The sequence below is a fragment of the Corvus hawaiiensis genome, chromosome 1 (genome assembly GCF_020740725.1).
Source record: "Corvus hawaiiensis isolate bCorHaw1 chromosome 1, bCorHaw1.pri.cur, whole genome shotgun sequence".
NCBI lineage: Eukaryota > Metazoa > Chordata > Aves > Passeriformes > Corvidae > Corvus > Corvus hawaiiensis.
The window spans coordinates 97359633-97371644 of record NC_063213.1 but is presented as its reverse complement, the minus strand read 5'-3'; the positions used below and the strand labels follow the sequence as shown (position 1 = coordinate 97371644).

General features: G+C 55.2%; 1 protein-coding gene across 1 annotated transcript; it reads left to right on the top strand.

Annotated features, from left to right (window-relative positions):
- The first annotated feature begins 283 nt into the window (after positions 1-283).
- HOXB1 (homeobox B1) lies at positions 284-2977 on the top strand. The gene is made up of 2 exons (XM_048319003.1): positions 284-960; positions 1561-2977. The coding sequence occupies exons 1-2, from the start codon at positions 384-386 to the stop codon at positions 1884-1886; spliced, it is 903 nt and encodes a 300-aa protein (XP_048174960.1). The 5' UTR covers positions 284-383; the 3' UTR covers positions 1887-2977.
- The last annotated feature ends 9035 nt before the right edge of the window (positions 2978-12012 follow it).

Genomic DNA, 12012 nt, shown 5'->3' with positions numbered 1-12012 from the left:
ATCCTTCCCCCAGCCCCTCTGCACCTCCCCGCACCCCACCTCGCTGCTCTCTTCTAAAGTCTTTGAGGAAAGATTTTGACGCGTCCGTGTTGTTATCAGATTGATGGGCAGGGTTTGATTGAAGCCCCTTTGTCATGCAAATGTCAGGCCCTTGATGGATGAGCCCGGAGCTGGGACAAACTTCGGGAGCCCCGCGCTCATTGGGCTGGGTCCGCTCCGTGCCCGCCCCGCCCGCGGGTCCCCCCCGGCCCCGCCGAGGGCTGCGGGGTTCGCGGGCCGGCGATGCCTGGAAGGAAGTTTTACAGCTTTGACATACTACCCAAAGGTTGTAGGGCAGGCGGGATCCCCCCCAAAACAGGCTGACCCTCCTCCATCAGTGGCAGATGGACAATACCAGGATGAACTCCTTCTTAGAGTACGCAATTTGTAACCGCGGGACGGGCGCCTACCACCACTTAGAGCCGGGCTCCCCTTCCTTCCCCCCGTGCTCAGGTAGCCCCGGCAGTGACACTTTGAGCTTCGGCCTGCCGGGCACCGCGGCCGCTGTCGCGCATCTCCCCCAGCAGAGCTTCCACCCTCCCTCCTGCGGCCGCTCGGGCCCCTTCGCTGGGACTACCCCGGGCTACCCAGCGCAGGCCGGCGGCCCCGGCTACGGCCACCAGCAGCTCTACCTCGGCCAGCAGGACGCGGACGGGCCGTACTTCCAAGCGGCCGGGTATCCCTCGGGCACGGGCTTGGGATCCGGCCTGGCCGAGAGCTACTGCGGGGCCGCGGGGCAGTTCCAGCAGCAGCCGCTGTTCGGGCAGGAGCAGCCCGGGTACCTGCCCGGCCTTTACGGCGGCCTCTCGCCTTCTCTGCACGAGGAGCAGGAGCCGCCGGGCCCCCCCGAGCCGTGCCCCAACGCCGGCGCGGCGCAGACCTTCGACTGGATGAGGGTGAAGAGGAACCCCCCCAAAACAGGTGAGTTTGGGGACAGGGGCCCCACCTCGGGGTGGTGGGGGACCGGGAAATGTTGCCTTCCGCGGGATCTGGACTTTGGGTTTGGGTTGCGTTCGTTTGGGGTTTGGGGGTCTTTCTTTTTAAACCCCACACAGAGATTTGCCAGCCACATCCGATGGAGCGTCCCTAAGCTCGGCTTCCCGCAGGCCCAGGGCTGAGTTAAGCTCAGCTCGGAGTAGGAAACGCTCGGCGCTTCCGGCTCCTTCCGCAGCCGTGGCTTCCATCCCCTCCTCTATTGTTCAACTTCCTTCCCCACGATCTTCCTTAAATCACGGCCTTCCCTCCTCCTCCCCCCGCCATCATCACCCTCTCCCTCCCCTTCCACCCCTTCCCGCGCACGTCCAGAGCTCCCGCGGGTTCCGGGAGGATGCAAGGGATGGTTCCAAGGGGAAAAGCGGAGCCTGGGCCGGGATGGGAGCCGGGGGTGGCTGTGAGGAGCCGGGAGGGAGCGCGGAGCCGCGGGCGAGGGAGGAGGAGGAGGGAGAAGGGGCGCGGGGGAGGCTCCACGGGGAGAGGGCTCCTCCGGCCGCTCCTGCCCTGGTGTTTTTGGGTCCTTCGCAGGCAAAACGTCCGAGTTCGGGCTCCTGGGGCAGCCCAACGCCATCCGCACCAACTTCAGCACCAAGCAGCTGACGGAGCTGGAGAAGGAGTTCCACTTCAACAAGTACCTGACCCGGGCCCGCAGGGTGGAGATCGCCGCCACCCTGGAGCTCAACGAAACCCAGGTCAAGATCTGGTTCCAGAACAGGCGGATGAAGCAGAAGAAGAGGGAAAAGGAAGGGCTCGCCCCGGCCGCTGCCTGCAGGGCGGCGAAGGAAGCGGCCGAAGCCTCGGATCAGTCCAACTGCACCTCCCCTGAGGCCTCCCCCAGCTCGGGCTCCTCCTGAAACCTCGGCCCGGGGCTGTCCCCGAGGGGCTGCGGAGCCCCCCCGCAGGAACACGAGCCCCCCACGCGCAGCCCCGACCCCGTGGGAGGGGAGCCGCGCGTCCCTCCGAGCATCCCCGGCTGTCCCCACGCGTGGGACACCGATGGTCCCGCTCGCATCTCTCTCTCTTAATTTATAGCCCCTCTGGAAAGCGCTGGACTCCCAAGGAGCGGCCGTGTCCTGTGTCCGTAGCAATTTCCGTGTCTCAGGGACGTTTCTCCTCTTCCCTTCCCTCTAGGAACTGCACTTTCAACTACAGACAAACTTTAAAACGAATTTAGTTCTCTCCCCCCTTTTGAAAAACGCGCACAACGACTTTTTTTTCCCCCTCCCCCTGCCCGAATCCCTCGCTCGATGCGTTTTTCCTCCTTATGAGATTGTAAAAAAAAAAAAAAAAAAGGGGGAAAAGAAAGTTTTGGGCATTTTTCCCCCCCTTCCTTTCCCTTTTACTTCCTGTTTGTGTATCTTGGAACGAGACCTGAGGTGCCCAAGACGCTCGAGGCCTCTGCAAAGACCCAAACCCCGAGGAAAAAGAGGAAAAAAAAAAAGAAAAAAAGGAAATTTCTGCTCCCATTTTGCACTATTTCTGCTTTACAGGGTTTTTTTTGTTGCTGTTGTCCACGCGATTTTTGCTGCTGCCGGCGGAGGAGGAAGGAGCGGGGCCGGGGGGAAAGTGTGATTTGTGTTATCAGAGAAAAGGAGCCCAGGCTGAGCTCGGGGGGCTTTGGGGGCTGTCGCAGGAGGGTGGATGGGGACAAGGCTGCGGGGGGGCCGCGATTTATTTGTGCTCCCGACAGCCTCAAAGCTCGGAGCGCGTTCCTCGCACCCCGCACCCTCTCAGGCTTATCAGAGCCAGATAAAGCCGCGCTCCAACCCAAACGCCCTCCCTGCCTCCCTCGCGAGGAGTTCGAGAAGGGAAAACCAGGGCGAGTGCTGTTAAAAATGGTTTGAATTATCGGCCAAACCCGAGCGGTTCCTCCAGCGGAATCTCCCGTTCCCCCTCCCGCTCCCTCCCCCGACATGGAACTACCTCAGCCCAATAAAGTTGACTTTTTCCGCAACTCCCGGCTTTTCAACCCGATGGGAATCTCTGGGAATTGCGGGGCGCGGGGCGGGGGCAGCCCGAGCTCGGAGGGAGGAGGAAGGAAGGAGGAAGGAGGGAAGGAAGGAAGGAGTCTCCGGCTGCTTCCAAAGCTCCCAAACAAAGGGGCCGATCCCTTTTCCTGCGGGCGCACCCCGAGCCCCGCCCTGGCATCTGCAGGATCGGGCCTGGCTTCCCAAAGCCAGGAGGGATAAAAACCCTTCCGGCGTGGGGTTCTCCGCTCATTTCCCAGCGCAGCGAGGCCTGACGAGGGCAGAAAATCATCCTCGGTGTGGAAACTCCGGGAATTCTGCATCCCTGGAGCTGCCACAGAACCCGGGACGGGCTCGGGGTGGGGACGGGAGGAGTTCCGGACTTTTCCGGACAATTTACGCGCCTCAAACCCCGAAACGAAGCGTCAAATGTGGTTTATTCCCTTCAGCTCCCCCAAGGCGAGCCCTAAACGGGGATTTTCCAGAGAATAAATAAAACCTCCCGGTTTTACCTCCAGGGAGGGACGGAGCGGGGCCGGCGGGGAGGGAGCAACAGCGGGCCCGGTCCAGCTCTGACCTTTTTACCTCGAAACGCCTCTGGGATTTCTAAACAAGTAAACAGAGGGGCTGCCAGGAGGAGCCATTGTTCGGGCTTGGGCAAATTTGCAAATCTCCTCGGCGGGGGAGGCAGGAGGACGAGGGATGAGGGATGAGGGATGAGGGATGAGGGAAGTACCTGCTGCGGCTGCAGCCTGGCCCCGGCGCTGCTGCAGGGCCCTGGGCATCGCTCTGCCCCCGCAGATAAAATCTTTCCCGCTCTAATACACTCCTCTGGCCCCGAAGAAAAGGTTTTAGAGTGCCCAATTAGCTCAGAGATAAGAGGGGGAGAAAAAAAAAACAGAGGGGAAAAGGTGAAAAGGGGGTTTTCTTAGAGTCGCGGTTTGCAAAAGGTCAGGGGGAAAACACCAAAACAAACCAAAAAAAAAAAAACCCCGCGCCCGAGCATCTCTGTGCCCTGCGCTGCTCCCACGGGGCTGGAACCGGGATGGCGACCGGGCTAGGCCCGGGATTAGGCCCGGTCCCAGGTGAGGAGAGCGGCAAGGGAGGGATGAAAAGCAGGGCACCGCTGCGTCGGGCACTACAAAGGCTCCCAGCTCCCATTTGAAACTCAAAGGGATCCTCCGGAAGATCCCCCGGAGCCGCCGCCAGCGCGTCCTTCCTTCCCCACGGAACCCCCCGGGGCCCCCCCAGCCCGGTCCCGGACCCCCCCCGGGCTGCCGGGCCGTGTTCCTCGCTCTCACAGCCAGCAGCGCTCCCGGCTCATCCCTTTTTTCCCCCCTCCCGGAGTTTCTCACGCTCCCTTTTGTCCCAGGAGCCCCAAACGCAGCCCGGGAAGCAGCGGGAGCCGCCCGGAAAGGCCACGGCGGGACAGCCGCGGCTGGAGATGCCTGGGCTGGGGGCAGCTGCTCCTAGGAAGGGCTGAGGGACATCCGAGCCGATGGAGAGCGGGATCCGGGATTTCGGGACGCGCGCAGGTGCATCCATGTGGGACGGGAGCGGGTGGGAAGATCGGGCAGGAGCTTCAGTCGAGACTTGGCCTCGTTGCCCTGGTTGGGTTTATCACAGGTATTTCATTTACACACATCTCTTTGTTTTATACAAATGATACACGACACTTTATATCCCACGTATTCCACATATTCCACATATTCCCTGTCTCCGGGTGTCCTCCCGTGGCTCCCTGCGTTTTTCATGAGCAGGAAAACGACCCCAAGTCCCCCCCCCCCCTCACACCCTCACACCCTCAGCCACGTCCTAATGGAGATTTATCCCTTTAATATCCCAAAGGAAGGGGAAATTCCCGGTTGAGGGAAGGGCGCGGTGTGAATGATTTACGGCAGCCCGGGCTGCGGTCCCCGGTCAGGCGAGGGGACATCGAGGGTCCCCCTCTGCCGTGGCTCTGTCCCCAGAGCGGACCCGAGGAGCTCCGGGGCCATCTGTTCCTCGCCCCTGCGTGTGAAATGTTTCTCTTCTCGCCGGAGCGTTTGTTCTCACCACGCGAGGCCCTTTTGATCCTGCGAGAGGACATTGTGGTAAAAAAGAAATGAAAATAATGATAATAATAATAATAATAGCCGGCAGATCGCTCCTCGCTTTCAACTCCACTTTGGGGGCTGCTTTTAACTCCTCCTTGGTGTGAAGGTGTGAAGATCCTGCGGGTCGCTGTTTGGGGACAAAACGTCCCCTTCAGGGACTCGGCCGTGGCTCGGCTGGGCTGGCGCCGGCCCTAAAAGCCTTTGAAGCCCTGAGGACGAGGAGAAGAGGGCAAAGGAGGCTTTTGGGTTCCTCCAAAGCCGTGTCACACCCCAAAAATGGGTCAGGGGCCACCCTTTTTCCAGAGCGGGATGAGGGGGAGACATTCTCAGCGAGGGGTTTGGAGCTGGGACAGGAGTTGGGTCCATCCAGAGGCAGCAGGGCAGGGAGGTGCCCAGGCACCTGCCAGGGAGCCGGGACACCCCAAATCAGGTAATCCAGGGGCAATTTTCTGGAAAATTTGACACGAGCGTGGTTTTGGGTGTTCCCGACATCCCTGGAGAACCAGGCAGGGGTGAGGGCAGCTCCCTCAGATCCCGCCTGGCACATCCAGGGATGTTCCCTGCCCCCCATCCCCGCGGGGCTGGATCCTGGCATCCCGAAATCCTGGGATCCCGGGAGCCGGGCACGGATTTAGTTGGATTTTGTGTATTTAGCAGCGTTTCTTCCAAATATTGAGAATATTCATCCTGCAGGATTGATGCCGCGGGAGTCACCTGGACTGAAATCCTCGGGTTTAAGGCGCTGGGATTTAAGACCTGGGAGCTGCTGACCCCATGAAAAGCTCCTGGGTCACCCCACGGCGCTGTCCCCCTCGCTCACCCCGCTGCCCCTCACCCCCGACACCGAAATTTCAGCGCCGAGCAGCCTCATTTTAACCTCCCGGGCAGGTGAAACGCGCTCTGGGGGGCGAAGGATGGGAGGAACAATCGCGGACAAAACATTTCCTGGCTCTCCGGAGGCCTCTCCCACCCTTCCCGCGGCTCCGACAGCTCCATCCCATGGATTCGCTCAATATTTACTCAGCCTGATGGGTTTGCTCAGGACTTGCCTCGCTCTGCCGGGTCCCCTTCCCTTCCCCTCGGCCCCCGGTTCACGCAAAGTTCAGCCCGAGATGAATTCACCCAAAGCCGGGCCCGAGGGTCACGCCCGGGGCCGCCGCTCGGCCGAGGAGCCGCTTTGAAAAATTATTTGGGGTTAAAAAAGGAATAATGGGGCCGCGGAGGACGCGCAGGGAGAGGGGGAGAGTTCACGGGCGTTCGCTGTGCCCGTGGGACAACCCCGAGGTCATAAAAGCCGCAGCAGGAGGGGGGAAAAAAAAGATGTGTTTTTATCTGTATCTGATATTTATCTGAAGCGTCAAACGCGCGCGTCTCCGTGGCTGGCTGTGAATGAGAGAAATCGGGGATTTCTCGGTCAAAAAATGGTCTGAGGACCGGGGATTCAAAGCCAAAGTGAAGGAAATTGTTGGTTGCTGCCGTGACAAGGGAAGGGAGCTGAAATCTGCCTCGGCAACGGCAGCAAAAGGCGCTTCTGAGAGGTTTTTATCTGAGTTGGATGGAAATTGGAAATATTGCAGCGGGGTCGCGGCAGAATTCATAAAAAAAAAAGAAATCGGGACCACAAGGAAACCCCCCAAATTGGTCGGAATGAGGGAAAAATTGGGTTGATAACTGGAAATCTTCCCCCGTGAGGCTCTTGAGGGCAGCGGGGTCACCTGGGGACGGTGCCAGGGATGCGGCAGGAGCTGAATTTGTCCCTGTCCAGGTAAAGGTGAGGAGATTCTCCTGGAGCGCCGCTGCCTGGCTGGCCAAAAGAATTCCAGAGGTTTTTGGGATCGGCAGCTCCTCCCTGAGAGCTGGGGGGTCCCAGGAAGAGCAGGGTTTGTCCCCAAAAAACTTGGGAGCCTTTGCAGGGCATTCCCACCTTTGGGAGCAGCTCCGAGGGAGGTTTGTGCTGGGAATTTGCGGCCCTTTCCCAGAGAATTCCCAAAAAATCCCGGCCAGGGATCCCTTTAAAACCAGGCGCAAGCTCCCTTGAAGAGCCCACAACGCAAATCCGCTGAGATTTGAGGCAAAACTCCCAAGTTTTGGGGGAATCTCACGGGATTCTCCTGGTTTTTCCTCTGGAGTTAATCCGAGGAATTCTTACCTTGGGAAAACTTCACCTCACTCTGCCTTTATTTATTTTCTCCCTTTTTCCACCAATTCCACCCGAATTTTTTGGTTTCCCAGCGGCTTCTTGGAGCCCCCCGTGGGTTTTTAGTCCAGATTTTCCCAGGTTTTTTTGATGTTGTTGTTGGAAAAAGCAAGAGAAGCGGGAGGACAGCGAGGAACGGCTTTTCCAGAGGGAAACCCCGAGGTTTTATTTCAAATCTAGAGGTTGGCACCAAAAAAAGGCTGCAAAAATCTCTCCGTGCCCTCGCCACTTTTATTAAGAGCTCGGAATTCCCAGCTCCTGCCAAGCTCAAAGAGCAAAACCACCCAAAAAAACGCCTTTCCTAAGGAACTCCCGTATTCCAGAGGGGGAAAAATCCTCCAAAAATTAAAAATAATTGGCTTTTAACCTCGGTTTTATTTTACCCAGCTGGGAAAAAAAAAAAAAAAAAGAATGATTTTATTTTTTAGCTGCTGTTTCTCTGTCTGAGTCCCCCTGAACGCGCCACACCTGAAAATCTTGGAATTGCCGGCAGGAAAAGCGGCGGGATTTGGAACGCAGCTGCCGATTTCCACCCTTTTTGCTGCCATTAGGGTGTCAAATACCCACGGATTTACCGCGGAAACTCGTTTATTGCGGGCGAGGATGGGAGAAAAACGCTTTTTTAATGGCTTTTTAATTGTGTTTCCTGCGGAAGGATCGCAGATAATTCACATTTAAACCCCGCCCGGCGGAGCGGAGAAAATAAAAGCTGCTCCCAGCAGCCGGGGAGGTTTGAAAATTCTCCTAATTCCAGGGAAACGCGGATTTTTGGGGGATGAAACGCTCCCAGAACGGATTTGGGGCGATGCTGATGGAGCTGAGACAGCCCCGGCTCCCCCTTCCTGCAGATCCCGGGCACCTCCCGGTCCGAAAAACTGGGAAAAGTGGGAAAAATTGGAATTTCCCCCTCAGCATCACCAGCTGTAGCAGTTTTCTAAAGGATAAATCATTCCCTGGTGGAAAATTTCGGGTTTTCCCCCCTCCCACTTTTTTTTCACCCCCAACCCCTCCCTCCTTTAAGGTTTTATCCCCTCCGATCCCACCGGAAAGGCAAAAACCAACCCAATAAAAATGTTATTTCCGTGCATTAAAATTCATCCTAAATTATTCTCCAACCGAATCTCCCTCCCGTCATTATTTTTTTGGAGGGTTTTTTTTGCAGGAAAAGACTTTTTTCGAGGCCGAATTCCCGCTTTTCCCTTTGTCCATTGGCTCCGGAAAGGCTCCTTCTCCTCGTTATTGATGGATTTGGCGGAGTTGGGAGAAATCCGCTGGCGAGTGGAAGCATCTCCTTGATGGATGAGGAGCCGGGCTCTAAATCAGCCCCTACTGATACAAATTATTTTAATCTGCCCCTTTTTATGATGGATTGGGAATTTATGGAGTCGCGAGCTGCGTTGGGAGACTCCATTGCGGAGGTTGGCTGCCCATAAAGTTATAAAAAGGCTTCTAGGGGAGGATTTAAATTATTTATTTCATTATTTTATTTTGTATTTTATTATTTAATTTAATCTTATTTTATTGTATTTTATGTTACGTTGTTCTTTTTTCTTTTCTTTTCTTTTCTTTTCTTTTTCTCTTCTCTTCTTCTCTTCTCTCTTCTCTTCTCTTCTCTTCTCTTCTCTTCTCTTCTCTTCTCTTCTCTTCTCTTCTCTTCTCTTCTCTTCTCTTCTCTCTACTTTTCTTTCCTAATTTTATTATATTTTACGTTATTTTTCTTTTCTTTTTCTTTTCTTTTTATTTCCCCTTCCCTTCCTTCTTTTCTTTCTCCAACCCTCAAGTGTTTAATTCAGAGCTGGGTCCAACCCTCAAATTTTAAATCCAGGCCTGTGTTCAACCCTCAGATTTTAAACTCAGAGCTGAGTCTAACTCCACTTTTAAATCCAGAGCTGTGTTTAGCCCTCGAGGTTTACATTCAGAGCTGGGTTTAACCCTCAAATTTTCTCATTCTCGCGCCCTAAATGAAGATTTTGTGGAGGGTTCAGGGAGGGGCAAAGGGAGGAGGAGTCCCCGTGTTTATTCCCAAGGTGGGGGAATGCCCAGGGAAGTTTTTCCCCTTCCCTTCCAGGAACGGGAACCCAGCAATTCCCTGATCCCCAGCCTGGGCCAGACCCACTTGCGGTGGGGTTTGTTCATTTATTTGTTTATTTTTTGGCTCCTGCTGCCCCTCAGATCTGCCGAGCTCACTTTGCATAAGATCAGAGAAAGTTCCCTCCCGATTTCCGCCAGCTGGGGAAAAGTCAAGCAGCAAAATCAGGGGTTTTTTTGTTTTTTTTCCCCTGCTTTCCTGCTGCCAGATAAGCGCAGCATTCCTGAATTTCTGCTTTTTGTAAATCCTCTTCTATGATGTGGCCACTTCAGAGGGGCGGCGGGGGGTGGGAGGGGGGAACATTCCGGGGACATTTCCTCGCCAGCACATCCAGAACATCAAAAAAAAAAAACCCCAAAAATCCAACCCGGAATTTTTCTTGTCTGTTCCACCAGGCAGACAAGAGAGGGTTGCGAAACTTCTCCCGGTATCACCGCAAAGGGGATTTTAATAAAAAAGAGCAGCGGCCACGCCAGGGCTCCCAGCAAGATAAAAATTCTCCTTGATCTGCTGATAGGGAGGAATCCGCCGGAGTGGCAGATCAAAGGCAGCAAAAAACGCCCAAATTTTGGGATAACAAAAAGCATTTCTTCTCCTCTTCTCCACCCTCAAAGCTCCATCTCCTTCTCCGGGGCCAAAAGAATTTCCCTCCATAAATAATTTCCAGAATTTCCCTGTTGAACAATAATTTTTTTTTTTTTTTTGGGGGGGGGGGGGTGTGGAGGGGGAAAGAGAAGAAGAAAAGCAGCGTGGGGTTGTTTTCCATAACATTTCTTGGAGGCTCCACATCTTTCAGTCCCTTATCAGGTTTTTGAAATACGAGGCACCGACGGCTCCTCTCTTTTGGGACCCGGAGGTTATCGGAGTGTAAATACCTGAGCTCTTCTGAGAAAGAGCAGATAACGTCTGACACACGCTCCTGGCCCCGCTCCTTCCCAGCTTTTATCCCCGTTTCACCTGGGCTTTCACAAGCCAAGGTGTGCTCCTAATCGCCCGGCAGATAAGCCCGGCTTTATCTCGGATCAAGAGCGCCGGGATCACCTCTGGTGTTTGCTCTTTTTTTTTTTTTTTTTTTTGTTAAGAAGTGATAAGTCTTTTTTTTTTTTTTTTTTTTTTTTTTAATTAAAAAGAGGTTTCAAACATGAATTTGGGGATGGGAAACCACTGGGGCAGTGCTTGGGGTTTTCCAGCCAGGAAGTTGGGGTAAAACCCATGAATTTTTAGCACGGGGGCAAAATGAGAAGGAAAACGGAGGGTTTGTGGTTTTTAGAAGTAAATATCAAACAGTGACGACTCTCAGAAGAATCGCTGCCTGCAAAGGAAACGCCTCCGCCCCGAGGCTGAGACTTCCCGTGCAAAACAGGTGAACGACAGCTAAAAAAGCCCCAAAATGGTTCCGAACGAGGCAGAGAGAGAAGGCGGCTCCCACGAGGTTTTCTCCTCCCGTGGGGTGAAGGCCTTGGTACGAAACCTGGAGGGGAGGAGCTGGCTTTGGAAAGGGACACAGAAAAGGAAGTTTTGCTTCTTATTTAAGTGTTGGGTGGGCCGTGGAGGGTCCTGGAGAGCTCGGGGGGCTGCAGGAGTTGTTGTTCCAACTGGTTTTGGGGCTGGCAGGGTCGCAGAACCTCCTCGAATTGGTCCATAAAGGCCTTTTGGGTTAAAATTGAATTAATTTACAAACCCAGGGGCAATCCCACTCCTTGAATTGTTGTCCCCTGGGCAGGATTTGCTGTGTTAAAGGTGGGTTTTTGGGACAGCATCCCCTCGGTCCTGGCTGGTTTCCCTTCCCAGTTCCTGGAATTGTGGTGTGGAGAGGGAGCAGAGCCCAGGGCACATCCAGCTCTGTCTGGAGAAGGTCTGGATGGTGGAATGACCCCCTGGATTTCACCAAGCAGAGCCCAGGGCACATCCAGCTCTGTCTGATCTGAGGAATGGTCCTCTGGGTTTCACTGAGCAGAGCCCAGGGCACATCCAGCTCTGTCTGGAGAAGGTCTGGATGGAGGAATGACCCCCTGGATTTCACCAAGCAGAGCCCAGGGCACATCCAGCTCTGTCTGGAGAAGGTCTGGATGGAGGAATGACCCCCTGGGTTTCACTGAGCAGAGCCCAGGGCACATCCAGCTCTGTCTGGAGAAGGTCTGGATGGAGGAATGACCCCCTGGGTTTCACTGAGCAGAGCCCAGGGCACATCCAGCTCTGTCTGGAGAAGGTCTGGATGGAGGAATGACCCCCTGGATTTCACCAAGCAGAGCCCAGGGCACACCCAGCTCTGTCTGATCTGAGGAATGGCCCTCCGGGTTTCACTGAGCAGATCCCTGCTGGCCGTAAAGGGTTTCTGGACCACCAATTCCTACAAACTCATCCCAGGAGGGAGCAGAGAGTTCAGACCACCCAGACACAAGGAGTGCTCCACAACTGGTTTGACTTAGGGAGGAGCAGGAGTGGGAACGGAACTGACTCAGATCCAGGCGAGTGAGGCTGACTTCTATCCACCTTTTTCCCCCTCCTCTCCCATGCAGGCCGAAGTGGAGGAGCTGATCCCAGACGAGGCCGATCAAAACCCGGCTATTAAATCACGACTCGAGTGAGTGCGCCGTGATTTGCACAGAGTTTCTTACGAAGCACAAACCT